The sequence below is a fragment of the Bombus vosnesenskii genome, unplaced genomic scaffold (genome assembly GCF_011952255.1).
Source record: "Bombus vosnesenskii isolate JDL3184/JDL3185 unplaced genomic scaffold, Bvos_JDL3184-5_v1.1 scf7180000013264, whole genome shotgun sequence".
Classification (NCBI taxonomy): Eukaryota; Metazoa; Arthropoda; class Insecta; order Hymenoptera; family Apidae; genus Bombus; species Bombus vosnesenskii.
The window spans coordinates 1,935,250-1,955,914 of NW_022882924.1; the positions used below are offsets into that span (position 1 = coordinate 1,935,250).

The 20,665-nt window shown below is 31.0% G+C and overlaps 4 protein-coding genes across 6 annotated transcripts; 3 read left to right on the forward strand and 1 right to left on the reverse strand.

Moving 5' to 3' along the window:
• The first annotated feature begins 113 nt into the window (after nt 1-113).
• Nucleotides 114-11,326, forward strand: LOC117235761 (PH-interacting protein). Its single transcript, XM_033498087.1, has 22 exons — nt 114-557; nt 644-702; nt 773-802; nt 1,012-1,071; nt 1,716-1,866; nt 1,948-2,046; nt 2,156-2,493; nt 2,571-2,725; nt 2,791-3,108; nt 3,195-3,612; nt 3,693-3,918; nt 4,762-5,086; nt 5,174-5,369; nt 5,471-5,719; nt 5,790-6,011; nt 6,087-6,465; nt 6,633-7,032; nt 7,148-7,378; nt 7,471-7,651; nt 7,722-7,875; nt 7,965-8,069; nt 8,310-11,326. The coding sequence occupies exons 1-22, from the start codon at nt 515-517 to the stop codon at nt 9,245-9,247; spliced, it is 5,277 nt and encodes a 1,758-aa protein (XP_033353978.1). The 5' UTR covers nt 114-514; the 3' UTR covers nt 9,248-11,326.
• Nucleotides 11,327-11,773: 447 nt separating this feature from the next.
• Nucleotides 11,774-13,557, forward strand: LOC117237754 (60S ribosomal protein L13a). Its single transcript, XM_033502059.1, has 6 exons — nt 11,774-11,879; nt 12,344-12,474; nt 12,581-12,690; nt 12,886-13,031; nt 13,239-13,361; nt 13,434-13,557. Exons 1-6 carry the CDS (start codon nt 11,859-11,861, stop codon nt 13,515-13,517), a joined length of 615 nt encoding a protein of 204 aa, XP_033357950.1. The 5' UTR covers nt 11,774-11,858; the 3' UTR covers nt 13,518-13,557.
• A 90-nt stretch (nt 13,558-13,647) lies between these two features.
• On the reverse strand, nt 13,648-15,098 carry LOC117236671 (DNA-directed RNA polymerase II subunit GRINL1A). The gene is made up of 4 exons (XM_033499819.1): nt 14,867-15,098; nt 14,535-14,790; nt 14,016-14,378; nt 13,648-13,937 (listed from the first exon to the last, which is right to left on the reverse strand). Exons 1-4 carry the CDS (start codon nt 15,016-15,018, stop codon nt 13,722-13,724), a joined length of 987 nt encoding a protein of 328 aa, XP_033355710.1. The 5' UTR covers nt 15,019-15,098; the 3' UTR covers nt 13,648-13,721.
• Nucleotides 15,099-15,198: 100 nt separating this feature from the next.
• Nucleotides 15,199-20,567, forward strand: LOC117236658 (trafficking protein particle complex subunit 10). 3 transcript variants are annotated; one of them, XR_004493891.1, is made up of 11 exons: nt 15,199-15,670; nt 16,102-16,319; nt 16,424-16,617; nt 16,707-16,902; nt 16,979-17,090; nt 17,167-17,354; nt 17,435-17,653; nt 17,742-19,172; nt 19,264-19,725; nt 19,890-20,198; nt 20,306-20,385. XR_004493891.1 is itself a non-coding variant. In XM_033499794.1 (11 exons), exons 1-11 carry the CDS (start codon nt 15,592-15,594, stop codon nt 20,431-20,433), a joined length of 3,549 nt encoding a protein of 1,182 aa, XP_033355685.1. In that variant the 5' UTR covers nt 15,199-15,591; the 3' UTR covers nt 20,434-20,567. The 3 variants fall into 3 exon arrangements, 2 of the variants coding, with proteins under 2 accessions (XP_033355685.1, XP_033355695.1); XM_033499794.1 differs by having other exon boundaries at nt 19,877-20,198; nt 20,306-20,567; XM_033499804.1 differs by lacking the exon at nt 15,199-15,670 and having other exon boundaries at nt 16,417-16,617; nt 19,877-20,198; nt 20,306-20,567.
• Nucleotides 20,568-20,665: the final 98 nt, after the last annotated feature.

Consider the following 20,665-nt stretch of genomic DNA (forward strand, 5'->3'; position numbering starts at 1 on the left):
CTTTAGTTTATGTCACCTTTAAATCAAGATTGTCTACTTTTTTTATATTTCTTACAATTGCGGTTACCGTCACTGTATTTTTAATTTCAAATAAACCGCGTTACATGGTGCAGATATCATCCACAAATGCGTTTTATCGTAATGAAAATTTCGAACATATCAAATTAATGTCTATGATAGTAACGTGAAAATTAGTTATCTAATTTCACTCTTTATTGAAATGTGAAAGAGAAGAGAAAAGTGTTTCGTTCTCCTAAAGCGGTTCAAATGAAAATAAAATTATACAGGGTTTTGGGAGGCAAGTTACGTTCCTGAATAATATGGTACGTTGTGTCGACAATCGGGTAGGGGGGGGGACTACTTTCCGTTGAGGAGGTGAGCGTGCGTGTGCGTCTCGCGGTCGAGACCTCGCGAGAGAAAATGAAATCTGAAATGGTTACTACCGCGCTATGACCCTAAAAAGCAAATGTTTCTCTTTCTCTGTGAGTGAATAATAAACGATTGATCAGGCGAAATGGAGGGCAGCGTAACGAAGAACGAGACTGCAATAGCACCAGGTAAAGAATGGGAGCGATAAGCGCCCTTACTATCCGCAACGAAGCGAGGCGTGCGGTTCATTCCTAAACAGCGTTCTTTCTTACAGAGCTGTACTTCCTAATTGCTAAATTCTTAGCGGCGGGACCTTGTCGCGAAGCCGCAGACGTAAGTATTATTGAATTAAAATCCATGAAATTTCGTTGTAACATATTATGATGAACGACGTACGTTCTAGGTGTTGAAGCGTGAATTGGAGCGAGCTAAGGTAAGACGATTGGTCTGAGTTGACGTTTTGCCGGGGTGACACTATACATACCCATCGGCTCCACATGGTTTGCACGTGGTTTCTGCTTGTCAAAACATTAGAATTTCAAGGTCGGCGACCTTGACGTTCGACAAATTGGCACAATTTTATCTCGAGTGTGATCGATCGATCGATCGACTTATTTTTATGATTTTTTTATTTTTTTATAGGTTTTGCCGCAAAGACTAGATTGGGGAGGGCATGTACATAATCAAACCTTTGAAGAGTTGGTAAGTAAGATTAATATTTCAGGAAGGAATTTTATTTTGTGTATAATAATTCATCATATATGATGAAATAAATAGGTTATTTTTCGAAATAACATTATGATAAATTTTTGTTACGTCGTAAGCTAGTCAAATGCCAATGTATCAAGTACCCCTAATAGGGTGCTACCCCTTTTCTGTCCCACTCCTCAACCCTTCTTCCTCCTCCACTTCTCTGATCCTATGTTGCTGTTGCACAAGATTCTCCCACCATATTGCTTTCAACCAATAAGCATTAACTTCCGGCCATCTTGCATGCACTGATCAATGAATATATCTCATGCTCAGACCTTATTTATAGAAACTAGTATCGTGTGACGAGTCGGCTATTCGGATTGGTTGCGTTTGCTTGTTTGTCTTCTGATTGGTTACAAATAGGAACTACTTTAGATTACTTAAAATTCAATTAACAGTGCGAACTAGTTTTATTGCAAAACGTAATTATCATCTTTCTCTTCGTATATATAATATATGTGATCCAAATATTTGGATATCCTAAAATACATATAATGATTGCATTATATTGTATGATCGTATATATTTGTAATGATATTATTTTATAAAATAGGATATGAAAAGATAGTTATAAAGACATTCTAATGTTTTAGGAAAAGAAATATTCTCATATTGGATCAAATCATTTATTACAAATATGTGCCAGAATTGGACCAGTATTGGAAAAAGAGGTACCGCCATGCATACCAGGAGCGATATCCCTTCTTGGAGCTGGCAGACAATCTTTGTTACGTACACACGAAGGTAAAGTAAAAGATATAAATATGTTTAAGTAATTATTGAAATTATTTGACTTTTGGCATGAATATCTTAAATTTGTTGTAGATGTCCAACGTCAAGTGCATGGCATTATTTCATATTCTGGCAGACTAGGTGGAAAACCATTTTTAGCTTCACCTTATAGTTTATCAGTGCCTAATATAGGTAAATAAAATATTTATTTGTTTAGATTTGGTACATAAATATTGCTAATATCAACCATTTTTTCAGTACATAAAGCATTTTATTGTTATGTTACTTCTTTTTTATATAGTACATGTACTTCAGGGAAGGGAGAATTCAGGGCCTCTAGGTCGACGAGAGGCAATACCAACAAAGTTTTACAATAAAATGCAGTTGTATAGACACACATTAGGACATTTATCTGCAGTATATTGTGTTCTTTTTGATCGCACTGGGAAATATATAATAACTGGTGCAGATGATTTACTTGTTAAAGTATGGAGTTCTATTGATGGGCGATTATTAGCAACTTTTCGAGGAGCATCTGCTGAAATTATGGATATTGCAGTAAATTTTGATAACACTTTACTTGCTGCTGGTAGCCTAGATCGAATATTAAGAGTTTGGTGTTTTCAAACAATGTCTCCTGTAAGTTGATTAGAATGTTAATTAATGTTATTATAAAGACTGATTTTGTTAAATTCATTTTTATTACTTTTTATCAGGTTGCAGTTCTATCTGGACACTCTGGTATGATTACATCTGTAAATTTTTGTCCTATATCTTGTAATGGCGTATATTATTTAGTTTCTACAAGTACAGATGGATCTGTTGCTTTCTGGTCTCATACAAAGAAAGGCAATGAAAGAGCAGTTTTTCAGTAAGTTTCAATAATATTTATATCCCGTACATAATGAAAAATAACATTATATCTTTTTTTTTTAGGCCAAAACCAATTCAATACCATGAAAAAATGCGGCCTGGTCAAGCACAAATGATATGTGCGTCATTTAGTCCTGGTGGTGCATTTATGGCTGCTGGTTCTGCAGATCATCATGTTAGAGTGTATGCAATGTTAGGAGATGATGGTCCATGTAGAGTTTTAGAGGTGGAAGCACATTCTGATACAGTTGATAGTATTCAATGGGCACATAATGGTTTAAAATTTATTTCGGGTTCTAAAGATGGTACTGCAAATGTTTGGCATTTTGAACAACAACAATGGATATACAAACGTTTGTTGATGACTACAAAACTTCCTGGGTAATTAAAGTATTATGAATATTTTTTATGAATATTTTTCTATATAAATTAATGACTAAATATTATTTTGTTCTTATAATTTCTAGAGAATCAGAAACAGAAGATGATTCTAACAAAAAGGCTAAGGTGACTATGGTTAGTTGGGATGTAAGTGATGAGTGGGTTATTACAGCTGTAAATGATAGTTGTCTTAAAGTATGGAATGCAAAATCAGGTGAACTGGTGAAAATTTTACGTGGACATAAAGATGAAGTTTTTGTGTTAGAATCTCATCCCATAGATCCCCGTGTTATATTAAGTGCTGGACATGATGGGCAACTTATAATTTGGGATGTTCTGAACACAGAACCGATAGCATGCTTTCAAAATTTTATTGAAGGGCAAGGTAACGGTGCTGTTTTTGATGCAAAGTGGTCTCCAGATGGAACAATGTTAGCAGCAACAGATTCTCATGGACATCTTTTAATATATGGGTTTGGATCTGGTGTGGAAAAACTTAAAATAGTAAGTACATTTGTTTTTATATAATTGTTATATCTATTAACACATTAGAAATGTATATTCTCTATTTTATATTTCTATAGGTACCCAAAGAATTATTTTTCCATACGGATTATAGACCCTTAATACGAGATGCAAATAATTATGTTTTGGATGAACAAACGCAAACTGCACCTCATTTAATGCCTCCACCATTTTTAGTAGATGTCGATGGAAATCCTTATCCTCCAGCTCTGCAAAGATTGGTTCCTGGGAGAGAAAACTGTAGAGGAGAACAATTAGTACCAAATATTGCAGTAGGTGCTGGAGGTACATAAATTATTTTATTTCTGTTCAGGTGTATAGTAGGTCGGTGGTAGGTAGGATAGTGCTGCCCCTGGCGTATAGGTCGCTGTGAGGTACCGCTGCTGGATTGCTTTCTCAGTTAGGATTTGTGGAGAAAAAATGGACTACGTGTGCTGGGATTTGAACCTGGTCTGGAACGTTCGTAACCAACGGCGCTAACCAATTCTCTACTGTCGTTCGGGTCTTAGTTTGCTGCCGAGTGCTGCTACAATACCCCCTTACCAGTGATAACGTACGACTTCGCTCGTCGTTTTTTCCGTGTGCAGTTGCAAGAGTTCGGCATCTGCGGATTTGTTGTTTCGATGCAGAGTACAGCGTCGGTCGCTTGTTGTCAAACCCGTACAGATGTTGCGCGAAGTCTTCGATGTGGCGGTGAATACCTGTCGGTACGGTGCGTGCGTTTCAGCGTACGGTCGCCGCGGGGTCGTAGTAGGCCTCCGTTTCCACACTCTTAGATTCGCGGTGATCGAAGTCTTGCCAGCGCTATCACGGTCGTCACCACTTTTCACTGTAGATCATCACGTCGGGGTCACCAATTTGAGGTGGGTGTAGGTAGTGATGATAGTGCTGTTCCTGACGTATAGGTCGCAGTGTTCTCAGTTAGGAATCGTGGAGAAAAAATCGGACTACGTGTTCCGGGATTTGAACCTGGTTTGGAATGTTTGTAACCAACGCCGCTAACCACTGCTCTACCGTCGTCTGGGTCTTAGTTTCCTGTCGAGTGCCGCTACACTGTTTATTATTGTTTATTTTATGTATAATCTGATATTTCCTGAAGTTTTAAAAGATATATATCTTATTTTGTAGGGATGCAAGAAGTTATAGAAGGACTTCCAGCTCAAGAACCACGGTCCAATATTGATCAGTTAATTGAAGCGCTTGCACAAAGACAAAATATTAATGCTGATGCAGAAAATGCAGCTGATGAAAGAGAAGAAAATGCAGCAGAGCAACCAGTTCGTCAAATGGCTAGTCCGCGAGGAAGCAGGTCTGGTTTAAGAAGAGTTGGAGATGTTGAAGGTGTACGACAAAGTAGTGGTAATTGGCAAAGAGATAATACTACACCTTGGAATAAGCCTATTCTTGCTCGACCCATGAATCCAGCTATTAGAGAAACACAATTTAAAACTTTGTATGTTTTGTATTATAAATTACTTCCTTCTTCACGAATATATCTATAAGTAGTTTAAATTCATAAATAAGGATATAATGTTTATAGACATGCAACAGCAGAAATGGAACTCGAAAATTTGAAACGCGAAATGAGAAAAAGACCACAACCAGTATCGAATACTGCCAATACCGAAGGTAATATAGGTAGTCGAATAGCAAATCGAAAACGCAATAGAACTACTAGACATGGATATAGAACTAGAGCTATGCGTAGTGAAGAACAAGAAGATGATGAGTTCGAGGTATTTTTTATACAATTTTAATTCAAATTAATAATTTGTATATACTTCGTTAAACAATTATATACAAATTATATTTGTATATAATTCGTAAATCTTTACAGAATCCCGATAATGCGGCAACAACAGGAAGTTCAGCCAGTAGTAATAGTAATGATTCTACTGCTCATGAAGAAGATTTGTGTTCTGATAGTTCCACATCAGAGTCTAGTACTGAATATTCAGATTGGATTGCAGATCATGGTTTAAATTTAGAACCACCAAAGCGAAGTAAACGCAAACCTGTAAAAAAACGATCTCTTACACCACCAAGTGATATGGACAGAAGGCGTAATAGACGTCCTAGAAAAAAGGTAGGTAAAAACGTTCTTTGTAAATAAATTTATTATTTTTTCTCTTTCGAAATTTTCTTTTTATTTAAAGGATATTCCATTGTCTACTGGCATTGATGATATCCCAGAAGTTTTTAGACCTTCAGAATGGCTTACCGAAATAATACCAAGGAAAGCTCCATATTATCCTCAAATGGGTGATGAAATAGTATATTTTCGACAAGGTCACCAATTCTACTTAGACGCTGTTAGGAATAAAAAAGTATATGAACTTGGTCCACGATGTGAACCATGGAATAAAGTCAATATAAGAGTAAGATTTTTTTCTCTCAATTTACTTTGTGAACATTAGTATTAGTTACTTAGAAAAACATTCGATATTCTGCAGGCACAGGAATTTGTAAAAGTAGTAGGTATAAAGTATGAAATACGTCCACCTCGACTATGCTGTTTAAAGTTGGCGTTAATGGATGAATATGGAAAATTAACAGGAGAAAATTTTACTATTAAATATCACGATATGGCTGATGTGTTAGATTTTTTAGTTTTACGTCAAACATTTGACACAGCTTTGGCACGTAGTTGGTCTGAAGGAGACCGATTTCGTTGCATGATTGATGACGGATGGTGGATGGGTCAAATACAATCAATGGAACCTTTAGACGAAGATTTTCCAGAATCGTTTTTCATGTGTTTCCGTGTCAGATGGGATAATGGCGAATATGAGAGAATGAGTCCTTGGGATCTTGAACCAATTGATGAAAATAGTATGTGTGTGTTCAAATGTTTTAACAATTAAAAATTTTTTGGAGAATATTGGAAAAAGTAACTGGTAAACTTTGGAAAAATATAAAATCTTAATTTATTCACAGTGTGAATATAAGCATTCATTTTATCGATATTAATACCTTGTATAATGTGTTATGTATTACAGGACTTCCAGTAGTACTCGGAGGTGCAGTTCCTGTGCTTCAAGAAGAGATACGTACAATACTATATCAGCCTCATGCAGAGGAATGGCCAATGGGAGATAGAGAAGCAACATGCCGCAGAATTATACGTGGACTAGATCAAGTGATGAGCCTTGCAATTGCAGAACCTTTTATGGCGCCTGTTGATCTCAATGCATATCCTTCATATGCATTTGTTGTGGAATATCCTATTGATTTAACAACCATAAAAGCTCGTTTTGAAAACCATTTTTATCGAAGAATAACATCCGCACAGTTTGATGTCAGATACTTAGCAACAAATGCAGAACAATTTAATGAACCACATAGTCAAATAGTAAAGCATGCAAGAATAGTTACTGACCTATGTCTACGTATTATAAAGTAAGGTCTAGTTTATTTATTCACAAAATTTAATACCATTTACATATCTTTTTTATTTTATTTTAACTTTATCAAGATATAATTAATAAAAATATATTATCTTCCATTTATACAGAGAAACTACAGAATTAGATGTACCAGCTGTTTATCACCAATTGGTTGACACATACCATTCTTCTGAATCGGAAGTTGATGTAGAAGATGCAAAGGATAGACCTTCAACTAGCACTCAAAGAGCAACCTCGAGCAGAAATTTACGTTCACAAGAAGCATCAGCTGATTGGAAAGTAGCATGTCGTCAATTATTAGAAACGTTATGGCAATGTGAAGATTCTATTCCTTTCAGGTAAAATAAATTAATATTAATATATTGATACGCATAATATACATATGCGAGACGGATATTTTTCGTAATAATTTTTATTTGATTTTTTATAGAGAACCAGTTGATAGATTAGAGCACCCAGATTATCATCAAATTATAGATACACCAATGGATTTACGTACGGTAAAAGAGGATTTATTAGGAGGAAATTATGAAACCCCTATAGAATTTGCCAAAGATATGCGGTTAATATTTACAAATAGTAGAAATTATAATACTAACAAACGATCAAGGGTATGCCATACTTATTATGTGAAGAATATTACAAGTATTGTACAAGATAATGGTACAATCTTTATTCTAGATATATTCAATGACAATAAGATTATCAGCCATGTTTGAAGAGCATATGGGAAGAATTATTTCAAACTGGAAATCTGCAAGAAGACGCAATAATAATGCAAAAAATACAAAAGGGAAAGCTAAAAGGGGCAAAGTTCGGTTAACAAATGGCACTGGTATGCTTTCATTATATCAGTTAAAAATATTTGATAAAATAAATTAGATAAATTTAGAATAAATTTTAAACAATTGATATGATATGTAGCACCTTCAAAATCAAAATCTGCTTGTTCGGATGATGATGAGATAAATAGTGAGGATGATGATTTAGATGAAGTGGAAAAGAATAATTCTAACATGTGTGCACCAGGTATATATATATATTGTTTTTGTAGTATACACATACACATATATAAATACATAGAATATTATCAGAGAGCAGAGTGAAAACATGTGAATAGATATTAATAACTTGACATTATATGATAATAATAAGAATAAAATAATGATAATAAAATTATAATAAATATATTATAAAATAATAAAGATTAATCACATAGCTATGTAAAAAAGAAAAGAAAACATTGATTAACATTTTTTTATTTTATAGGGCCATCACGTATGACAAATGGACATACGAAACGTTCTGCTACTGCAACGCGACCTACGCTAAAACTTCGGATATCTAGATCTGCAGTACCTAAAAAACCAAAAGAAAGTGGAAGCGAAGCTAGTGACTCAGAAGCTTCCACGGAAAGTGAAAGTAGTGGTAGTGTACCTGTAAGAAGGACACGAGCTAGAAAAACGGTACCCAGTGTTAGTGCTGATAGTGATTCTGGGGAAGTATATACACCCAGTGGACGTGGAAAACAAACTCGGAAAAATCGTGCGAAAAATACCAGAAATAGTAAACAAGTAAAGTCAAAGTCAAAGCTAAACTTTTACGAAAACTCAAAGAATGATAAGTATGAGGATGATGAAGCATTTTCTGCAAATGAATTGTCAGATGAAGAAAGCGAAGAGGAAGTTATTAATAGAAGTAGAACGAGATCACGAAAATTAGCATCTACGCCCGAACATAATGAAAGTTTGAAGAACACGACAAAAAGTGGAAGAAATAATATTGAAAGTCAGAGTGAGGAAGAAGAGGAAGAGGAAGAAGAGGATGAAGAAGAAGAAGAAGAAGAAGAAGAAGAAGAACAGTCTCAAAATGAAATTAATAATCAGGATTCAGATAGTGAAGAATCAGAAAAAGGTTTTGTATCATCAAGATCTCAAAGAAGAATTCGTGGAACAAGAGAAATACAAAATCAAGAAACTGTACAAAATTCAAGAAGAACTGGAAAACGACCTCGCTATAATGAAGAAAGTGATGAGAGCAATACAATGCCAGTTAGAAATCGACGTAAAATTAAGCGTCGATATTATGCAGAAGAAAGTGATGAAAGTCCTGAACCTGAAAATGTACCACGTATTAGTATAAGTAGCAGAGGGCGTGTGCGCAAAATGACAGAACGTGCACGGGCTTTTCTGTTAGATTCACCCTAACAGCATCTTTCATACTAGTAATAAAAGTGTAAATTATGACTTTTCAAGTAATTCCCACAAATGTTTAAGAATAATGTAAAAATTTAAAATGTTATTTGATAATGTTTATTCTGAAACACTCGACTGTATAAACACTTGGCTGTATCCATATTATAGCATAACACTAAACTTGTGTATGCCAGGATATATTGTCTGAAAAGTTTAAGGTAAGATTATAGATAGGCTGTACGTATAAACACTTGAGATTGTCATAGCAATTCATCATAAACACTGCTACAAAGTACTTCCATTATTATGAAACACATTGGTAATGTTATTTTTTCATGTTTAAATATGTAATCAATTAGCAGTGCATAAGACAGATTTAATAGCAAGCGGAAACAGTGTAATCATTCTATAATATTCGTTTGTTTGATCAACATACTTTTTATACATTTTTCCAAATTTTATGATATTACTGGTTATTTGAATATAAAATATTTATTGTAGTTTTAACTTACGCATCATTCCCAATACCTAGAATGGAATAACAATTAAGTCGTTATACAATTATTTTTGCAACTGTTATTGATAATATGTTGTTTAAAAATATTAATGGAAGAGTATTCTTTACAAATCCTGAATTTACATACAATAATGACAGCAAAAAATAGAATGTATGATAATGTTTATATTATATTATTGAAAATATGTTATTGTACCTGGAATAATATAAAAAAAATACCCATCTTGTTCGGGGAACATAACTTTAAGCTTAGCTCAATAATTTCAACTTCTGTTTTTTTGAGAAAAGTCAATTGACAAATGAAAAACTACTTTCATGCTAAGATCTTAAACAGTCAAAAAAAGGCACTATCTTCTACATGCAATTGATAAAAATAATCTGTATCAGTGTTTATGTTTATATTTGATTACACAAATGAAATTATATTGTAAATCTTTTTAATAACACTGACATTTACTTAATGAATTTAGTATTTGCATATTTGTACATTTTTCTAATAAGATAATTTTTCCTCTAATATGTCCTAAGACAAAATAAAATTGGTTTCAGATCGAAAATTGTTTTCAGATTGAACATATATGTGGAATACTATTTTTTTATTGTGTGCATACTTTTAATATTCATAAATTAAATCAAGTGTTTGTACATTGAAGAAAGAATTGTACTTACCATCCATATTGTGTAAATTACATTAAATGAGGCAGTGCCTTTACATATATGATTATTTATTTAAAGAACATAGATAAAATTCTTTTGTTGTTTAAAAGAATAATCACACAAAAATTAAATACCTTTCAATTTCATTAATTTAATAACGGCACTGTTTTCGCTTTTTGCAACTATACTTAAAATATATTATTTGTAAATATAAATACACATTGTAAAATGATTGCAATTTTTTTTAAAGTTATGTAAAACAAATGTGTGCTTTACATGATCTGTAGTATGAAGTAGAAAGTTTTTACATGTAATTTGTATGTCCATTAGAAAATTAAGAACCAATGCTCGTGCGATTTTAGGAATTTTTCATATATAGAAATAGACATTTTTCAGATTTATATAGCATAAAAGTTATTTCACTTACTATACAATAGGATACAAGTTTTTCAAGGCAGTTATGCAACCGGCAAACTAACATAGTATAAGAATATGTGCACAAATATTGGAAGTCTTGACTGTCTCGGGCCATTGTGATATTAGCTTAAGAATATTAAACATAAAATGATATAAATAATAATAATTAGAAATATAACGGATATTTTTTTAATAACGCCTTGAAGAGAAGGAGTCATATCATGTGGACTCAAGAAGTCAAATATCTGGTTATATTATAATTTAACACCAATCTTAACTTTGATCATTTAATTACATTACTATTAACGTGTTTCGTATCTTAATCTTCAGAATTAATATAATTTCGTGTACATAAATATTGTTAAATAACAAAACTTAACACAGAAATTTTCGATTTATGTAAAATTTAAAACTTTAGTTGTGAAATCAATGTACTCTGTTGCATACTTAGTTTATCGAAACCCACCGTCACCAATAAAAAAATATTAAATTGTTTCATATTTGTTCCTTATTTATTTAAAAACCTGTTTTTTAAATCCTAATTTCATTAATTACAAAATTGAACATAAACCTTTATTTTGACGCCAGATGGCAGTTTTGGTTATGCTTCTTTTGGTTAAATTGATAATTTTCTAAATCTTATATAGAAAAATTAATGTTATTTTTTAATATTATTGCAATATGTTGTAATAAAAAAATGTTTTCTTAATTTATAAAGAATTATATCCAAATGTTATAATTTCTGAAAAATATTTCACCAATAATGTAATGTAATATAATAAATTAATATAATTACTATATTATTAAAATGTTATGAATAGAAACTTTTTTCAAATAAAATGATTATGGAATATAATACGATATAAAGTATTAAAAATTGTATCAATATTTTAATAACGAATTATGTTTGTTATGCTTTCATTTAGGAAAAAAGATATAATGTTGGATGCCCTGACAATCATCAGAATATCTTCCGGTAAGAGGTCGCATACTTCTCAATGTTCGTGAATCCTTTTCCGGTAGAGAAACAAAATGACTGGCTTCAGTAATAAGGTATGTATGTTTTATTTAATGTTTTAAGTCCTTAAGAGTAGTTTAAGCTACACAATATATTTCTTTTAATCTGTACACTATACACAGAAATTAAGAAATACTTTTCCCCCACTCGATATTACTTTTTCTAGAAATCTTTGTATCCTTTTCTGAATTCATGTACACGTGTTTTCTTGCAATATCATTTGCTATATTTCCTCAAACAATGATGCAAGTTCTTTATGTGATTATTTTTCGGTATGAAAATAGTACATGCATACATTAATTATACGGTATCTTAGAAATAATTATTTTATTTTTAAAGCTGTCAATTGACACGTGTTATTTGTTATTGGTAATCGTACATATATTTATGCAATTCAAATCTTTGGTAAAACCAAAAATTCATTGTTGTAAATATTTATTTTATATAACGCTTTAATATGGAACAAAAAAGATATTAATTGTCGTAATTATGTTTTCAGCCAATCTTAATTGATGGCCGTGGCCATTTACTTGGTCGTTTGGCAGCTATTATTGCCAAAACGATCCTACAGGGCAATAGAGTAATTGTTGTTCGCAGCGAACAACTCAACATTTCTGGTAATTTCTTCAGGTTAGTAACATTATAATTAAGTATTCGTGATTATATATATATTCTTTTCTTTAAGTATTTTCACGTATAATTATTCCAATGTGTTTCATATAACTTTTTATTTTAGGAATAAGCTGAAATTTATGTCGTTTTTACGTAAAAGATGTAATGTAAATCCAGCTCGTGGACCCTTCCACTTCCGTGCACCTAGTAAAATACTTTGGAAAACAGTTCGTGGTATGTTGAAATATTACTTATTTACATGGAATTTTATACTTTATATTAATCGATGATTATGTATATATTACCTACATTATTTGATAGTATCATGAAAAAAACATTTATATGAGATTATTAATTTATAAACAATTAAACAACCTTGCATATGTTTTACAGTATACTGTATAAATAAAAATATCATTGAATTTATAGGAATGATCCCACATAAGACACAAAGGGGAAAGGATGCTCTCAGAAGGTTAAAGGTTTATGAAGGTTGTCCACCACCATATGACCGCAGAAAACGTGTTGTTGTACCAGGTGCCATGAGAGTTATGTGTCTTAAACCTGGTAGGAAGGTAAGATAGAACATTAACTTCAAAATATATTTATTATATTTAGTAAATTATTTAATTATTTACAATGATGGTATGGTAATTTGCGCCTGAGTATAATTGCTTTTATACTTCGTGATGTCACATTTAACTGAGTAAATAATAAAAAAAATGTATATAAATATATTCCATCTAAAAAACATATGATATTAATACAATGTTATTTTTTAGTACTGCCATGTAGGTAGATTGTCTCATGAAGTTGGATGGAAATATAAGGCTGTTGTACGTACATTGGAAAATAAGAGACGTGTCAGATCAATTGTTGAAGTTCAAAAGAGAGATAAGCTTAAGGTATATCTAAAAACATTACTAATATAAATGATATCAAGAACTATTTCTTATACGCTTCTTTTCTTACTTCAGAAACTTACCAAACAAGCAGGGCAAACAGTTGCAAAGGCTACCGCACCATACACAGCAATCATTAATAATTTTGGATACAATTAATACAAAAATGTAAAAATAATAAAGCTCCATAAACATTTTACATTGAGTTATTATTGTATTTTACACTATCATGATTATATATCCCTATATATATTTTTAGGTATATAAAAAGATGCAAATTCTAATAATATAGGTTTCTTAAGATATAAGATTTATTCATAAACATATTTACATAATATACGTGAGAGAAACAAGATAAATTAATTAGCTTTCTATACTATCTACTGTAAAAACAACAGTTCCTGCTTTATCATTATCTTCATCATCATACACTTCATTTTCTTCGTCTTCTGAAATAGAAGGATCGGATTCTTTTTCATCTTGTAGGCGATAAGTACCTACATTTACAGGTGGAGGACCAATGTTATGTAAACCAAATTGATCAGCTAATTTTTCAGCTGCATGTTTAGCTTGAATCTCCTAAGTATTACAATTTTTATTATAATTTATGTGTAATATATATTTTTCACAAATATTTGAAATATAAAAATTAGTTACTTGAAGTTTTTTAGTTTGTTCCTTTTGTAACTGGAGAGATTCAGTTAAATTGATGACTTTTACAGCACCATGAACTATAAGAGGTGGGGTTGCTGCTGTAACTTCCCAATGTTTATTCTGTTTTCTCAGTTTTTCTTTTTCTGGATCATGTACATCAGACTTGGTTGTTCTATATGGTTTGAATGGTTCTCTCTTTTTATCATTGTTTTCTTGAGGTTGTTCTACTTTATTAACAATATATGTAATGTGCTCAGGAGTTCTTGTCTTAAAAGATTCTATTTCTGTCAAATCTTCTGGCTTAATTAAACTTTCCTCTGGTGGAAGATGCATAATCCTTTTTTTGTGAACCCCACATCCCGTAGGCTAATAATAGCAAATAATAAACATTGAAATACAAAATTGATATATAATACTAATCTATATATATATATATATATATATATATATATATATATATATATATATATATATATATGTTTTATAAGGCATATAGTCTACAATCTAATACAAATAACTTACTTGAGCTAATATTTTTAAAGGGTCTTCTTCATCATCGCTATCAAGTTCAACAATTTTGACAGTATCTTTGGTTTCACTATATTTGCCTGTCCATTCTAATTTATTTATAGCAGCTTTTCCTTCAGATGCTAAGTTTAATCTTGACAAAAGATTAGCTGCCTGCTCAACTTCATTTTTATGTTCTAGTTCTTTTAATATTTTATCACGAAAAGATTTGATCTTTTCTCCTTTGTCTGGTAGCTTTAATACAAATGTTCTAAAAGAGAAATATTTATATTTTGTCAAAAAGTAGTTTAATAAAGAGTATAGTTTATATCTTAGACCTTACCTACTTATTACTAAGAATTTTATTTTGTCTTTCTAATAATTCCTCTAATTCAAACTTTTGTTTGTTTCTTAAATCCTCTATGTACCCTTGACTTTCTTTCTTGGGAGGAGGTGGTAAATCACCTGGTACTTTATTAATTACTTTTTTCTGATACATTCCTCTTTATTTATCCAAATTGTAAAATTTGAAATAGTTAGGAGTTATTTTATTAATATTTATAGGAATAATATTTTTAGAATGACGGAAATTCTTTAAAAAAATTAATGTTATGTGTTTTTAAATTATTATTTAAATCAATAATTACAAGTCAGTTATTACGCATTTAATTATGACGTTATGTATAGTGATGTATATAAACTGAATCAAATTGCATTACTTTTCACTGAACAGAAGATTGCAATAGACAATATATCTATTGAATACGAGATATCGAGATCTGCAAGACTATCGATATTGCACGACATGTTAAACGAAGATTTCAATTCCAACCTCAATGGAACTTAACTAAAAGATTTAAATAAAATGTTACATTTATTATACCATGTTGAATCTATATTTTCAAGTGACGAATAAAGTTATCATCTTCTGTATAATATAGAGAGAATATTGAAGTGCTAAATATTTTATTTCAAGATAAGCTACAAAATAATTTTTGTATAAAGTAACAAAAGTGACGTAAAGTTGTAATGATTAAAAGCAAGTTCGCGAAGCAACTGCCAATCTTTAGAAATGAATTGCAATGGGGGGTCGTCTTTGGGTGGTGAATGTAGATCAAATACATTTATGGATATTAAGCCAATTGTTACATGTAAGTTTATTAATCAAAAATATTAATATATTTAACCTCTGTATGGTGACACTATTGTTAAGTATTGTTATTTGCGCTTTTGATGAACTGTCAATTTATATGACATTTCCTTTTCTTTTTTTAATTAATATTGTTCATGATATGGTATACATGTTTAAAGCTGTATAGCTTATAATAATAATTTTTAAGCTATAATTAGGACTTTTTAAATAATTAGGATTCGTCATTGATGAACATATGTTATTTTAAATAGGTTAACTCTCTTTTTATAATAATTTCTTTTTCATGTACAATATTTTATTTCTGGTTAATTGTTATCAAATATATTACACGTTTTTTACTTTAATTATAACACATTTAAGAAAGAGCATATATAAGAGTTATTTTTGTTTGTGTTACTTTAATGTATTTTAATGATTTCTTCAATATAGATGCAGGAGATGAGAAATTATTTTCTACATTGGAAAACAGTTTATTCCAAGCCATATCTGCTGATACAGTGGAATGGCGTAGATCATTTAGTAGACCAATTAAACAAGTCAAACTTGGAGCAACATTTTTGCCATTTTCTAAGGATATTTTGCCAACTGAGAAAGATTGGCATTTGATAAAGCAGCCAATATTTCATATTTATTGGACTGAATGTTCTGTAAGTAAATTAATATTATAATTATTTAAATATCTCATGAGTAAAATTTGTTATACTTACATATTTGTTTTATACTTTTCTGATTATGTATATTGAGATTACAGGATGTAGATACTTATAAAACAAGTATTAGAGAAGACATAGATAACTGGTTAAAAACATTAACACAATATCACATTCAGGATTGGATGATTGTTATAGTAGAAACTTATGACATAAAAAAAACTAACAAGTTATTACCTAGGACAACAGTTTTAGACAAAATTCGCAGTGATTTTGCTGCTAAGCATGGTGATAGGTGAAGTAATAATTAATCAGTGAATGTTTGATAAATATATTTCTACATGTGATTTCTTTATTATATCTTATATTTAATATATTATATAGATGTTGTGCTGTAATAAATCCAATAAAATCAGAAATGCGCTCAGCTGAATCATGGAGAAGTTTAGTTAGCCGTATACGTTATTTAATGCTTGCTGCATATGATAAAAGACTATCTCATTTTGAAGATATTATTAGAGAACAAAGAGAAAATAGAAATCACCCAAACTGGAATTTCTGTCACTATTTCTTACTGCAGGTAAACTGATTGTTGATTGAAATTAATTATTATTTTTGGGCTTTAATCCTGTATATATATTAATTCTCCTTTTCAGGAAGAACTTGCATTTGTTTTACAAATGTTAGGATTATATGATGAAGCATTAGTACAGTATGATGAATTGGATGCTCTTTTTACACAGTTTGTGCTTAATTCTAATGTAGGAGGTATGATATTCTCATTTTCTTTCTATTATCTGTTTTTTCAGATTATAACATTAATTTGTTATTTAAAAATTTATAGATACACCAATTTGGTTAAATTTATTTCAAACCCCCTTAAATAACTGGGGTGGTGTTAATTTAAGTAATGGTACAAATCATCATTTAAGGAACCTTCTGGCTGAATGTAAAGCATCACTATTAGATCTTAGAAGTTATTTATTCAGTAGACAATGTGCCATGTTACTATCACTTAACAAACTATGGGAGGTTAGTATATATTAAGACTGATTTTATTCATAGATTTAATTCCATTATGAATATAAACATACAACGATATTTTAATTTAGGTTGCGCAAAGGTGCTTATCATTTGTTCATAATACATTAAGTGAATTACGTATATTAGAAGTTCAGCGACCTGAAGGATCCATTGAATGTTGGTCTTTTCTTTGTGCGTTAGAAGTGCTTCAAGCTTGTCAATTATCATCATATAATATTGATAACAATCAGCAACTGGACCTTTGTTCCTTACATACCGCGAGTTTATGGGCTCTTGCTAGGGATAAAGTAAGTTACTAGACATATTAATAGAAATTATGTAATAATATTATTTATAGTATTAAGATAGTTAAATCTTTATTCTAATTTATTTTAGTTGGGAAATTTAGGAAAATTATGTGGTTTAATGCCTGGAAGTGAGCCATCTAGTGAACAACTACATACAGTTGTTTACCTAATAGCTGGTATGGGAGATTCTGAACCACAGATAGAAGGGAAATTAACACCTACCGATAAATTAAAAGAAGCACTTTCGTCTAAAGAGGCATTCAAGAAGCAATATCTTGAACATGCAGAATTAGCTATGGGTACTTATAAACATGTAGGCCGAATTCGATCAGCCAGATTAATCGGAAAAGAGTTAGCACAATTTTATAGCGAGCTTGGCGAGAATCAAAAAGCTGTTGCATTTTTATCGGATGCCTTAAAAACGTACACTGATGAAGGCTGGAGGCACTTAGCAGCACAAACTCAACTCGAATTGGCACAGTGCTACAAAAGAATGGATGATGTTGAAAAATATACAAAAATATGTGCTGCTATTGCCAGTTTGGATGTATTACATATTACTGTTCGTAATACTTATTTTGAAGAAATGTTCGGGTATATGAAAATGATCTCATCACCACAACCCTTACTTGTAGAACTCGGATGTGCTTTTGTAGTACTCAGTATGGAAGTTAAAGTGATGGATAAAGTAGTGCAAGACTGCGTGGTCAATATCGAAATATATATACAAAGTTTGTTTCCTAGAGAAGTAAAATGTACTAAAGCGTCTATATCTGTTGAAGAAGTTCAAAAACCTCTATTACCTAATAAAAAAAAGGGTTCGAAGTTACCACCTGAACCATCAATTCCATTATTATCGAAATGTACTCTAGAAGATATGAGACCATTTGATCCAAGTTTGCTTCAATTACAAGTATATTCATATTTAGATTATAAAGAAGATAAAAGCCTCGGATCAGCTAGTGTCTTACACAGAAACACTAAGCCTATTGTAAGACGTTCTGATAGTACAAAACATAGGAAACCATCAGTAAATGCAAAAGGTGATTTTAGTAAAGCGCTATCATGTAATGATTTTATTGTGAAACCAGGTATGAACATGGTTACATTAACTAGGCGTATAGATCAGCCTGGTTTTTATAAAGTTGGTCAAATATCATTAGTGATTGAGGAAAAATTGGAATTTTTATCACCTATTTTAAATCCTCGGTTATGTTATGAAGTAGCTAAGACTCAGCCTACAATTTCTATGAAATATAGTAGAGACTTATTGGCAGGCCTTATTCAAGGCATAGAATTAGTTATTATGAGCGGAAGTATAAAAATAACAAATGAAATGAAACTTAAATTACGTACGTCTAGGGGATTGATAATACAAGTCGATGGTTCACAAGAAACAATGTCTAAAGAACTAGAAATATCACTGCCATTTTGTGAACCATTTCAAACAATATGGTTAAAGTTTAAAGTTCTAGCAGAATTACCACCAAAGAAAGATTCTTTATCAATGGAACATAAAGTATGTTTTCATATATTTTAAAAATCAAAATAATATGTATAAAAAAAGAAATATGTAATTTAAAAAAAATTAATATTGTAAATTTTTATAGCTGAATATCCAATGTCCATGGGGTTTGGAGGAAAGCATACCTTTACATTTTGGTCCACCACTCATGTCAAATATGAAACTCCATACTGCAAAAGAAAGGAAATTTCTTCAAATAATTGTAACAGGATTAACAAATCAACTTCTACAACTAATTGAGCCAGAATTAACAACAGCAACATCAATAGATGTTAACTTTAAAAGCTTAAATCCTATTGCTGGTCAGAGATTAGTAATAGGTAATGGAATAAATGTATCATTTATGTGGGAACTTGAAATTGGTAAAGATGAAAAGTCTTTGATGCCAATAAAGACTGATTTTCGTGTAAAATATATACCAATTAATGATACTGAAGATTTGAACGATTTAAACAGCAATGAGGATCCTCTGCAAATTCATAATTTACAAAGAATGGAAAAAGCATGCAGTCTTTATAGATGCAATTTTGATATTACAGATTATGTGGTAAGAATATAATTATTTCTTTGGCTCTTTTTTCTTAATAAGTATGAGTTGTACTTATGTAATAATTTTATAATAATGAAATGTAAAATATAAAATTTATTTTTAAAATATTTCAAAGAGGTGAGTTTCTATTTATAATATCATTTTCCAGACTTTATTTACAGTGTCTTCAAAAGTTGAAGCAGCTGGAAATGGAGGTGAATTTTGTCGTGCTGGTAGCATGTGCCATCTTTATCTCACAGTAACACGTATGTTACCTAGTCCAAATCCAAATCCTTCACCACAATTAATGTATGAAGTTCTTGCTGATCAAGCCATGTGGGCTGTATGTGGTCGTACTGCTGGTATTGTGTCTTTGGAAGTGTTAGAGAAACAAAGCGTCACATTGGACGTGATGCCATTAACTAGTGGTTATTTACCCCTACCCGTTGTTAGATTGTCTCGATATATTCCAGCACCAGAATCCAAAAGTGGTAGGTATCCCAATACTAAAAAATCTTAAAATATTAAAGATACATTTGCATAATTCGTTTTACATCTTCACAACTTCATATTATTAACACTTATTAACTTTTTAAAGATATGATTCGCAAAAGCGAAATAGCTTCTAGTTCAAGACTAGAACCATTTAGTCCAGGCCAAGTTTACAATGCTAGTAAAGCACAACAAGTTCATGTTCTACCAGCAGCACCATCAGAAGCAAATTGAATGCAGATATTGATATTAAAAATGTATAATACACCTATGGCATTATAAAATGCAAATTGTATGCACATTGATCAAGGCAATCTCTACGTTATCTGGTATATTTCTATGATACAGAGTACATAATATATATATATATATATAATATATATATATATTATAATATATATTTATATTATATATATAATATTACTATTATTAATTTATCAATCATCACTATATTAATTTGTTTATA

Bases quoted from the DNA above. Each gene is read 5' to 3' on its own strand.
- LOC117235761 (XM_033498087.1), top strand. From the start codon at position 515: ATGGAGGGCAGCGTAACGAAGAACGAGACTGCAATAGCACCAG. The intron at 3,613-3,692 runs GTAAGTACATTT...ATATTTCTATAG, and splicing joins GTGTGGAAAAACTTAAAATA to GTACCCAAAGAATTATTTTT. The intron at 5,087-5,173 runs GTATGTTTTGTA...TAATGTTTATAG, and splicing joins GAAACACAATTTAAAACTTT to ACATGCAACAGCAGAAATGG.
- LOC117237754 (XM_033502059.1), top strand. From the start codon at position 11,859: ATGACTGGCTTCAGTAATAAG. The intron at 11,880-12,343 runs GTATGTATGTTT...TTATGTTTTCAG, and splicing joins TGACTGGCTTCAGTAATAAG to CCAATCTTAATTGATGGCCG. The intron at 13,362-13,433 runs GTATATCTAAAA...TTCTTACTTCAG, and splicing joins AAAAGAGAGATAAGCTTAAG to AAACTTACCAAACAAGCAGG.
- LOC117236671 (XM_033499819.1), bottom strand. From the start codon at position 15,018: ATGTATCAGAAAAAAGTAATTAATAAAGTACCAGGTGATTTACCACCT. The intron at 14,379-14,534 runs GTAAGTTATTTG...TGCTATTATTAG, and splicing joins CTTTAAAAATATTAGCTCAA to CCTACGGGATGTGGGGTTCA. The intron at 13,938-14,015 runs GTAACTAATTTT...TGTAATACTTAG, and splicing joins AACAAACTAAAAAACTTCAA to GAGATTCAAGCTAAACATGC.
- LOC117236658 (XM_033499794.1), top strand. From the start codon at position 15,592: ATGAATTGCAATGGGGGGTCGTCTTTGGGTGGTGAATGTAGATCAAAT. The intron at 17,654-17,741 runs GTAAGTTACTAG...AATTTATTTTAG, and splicing joins GGGCTCTTGCTAGGGATAAA to TTGGGAAATTTAGGAAAATT. The intron at 20,199-20,305 runs GTAGGTATCCCA...AACTTTTTAAAG, and splicing joins AGCACCAGAATCCAAAAGTG to ATATGATTCGCAAAAGCGAA.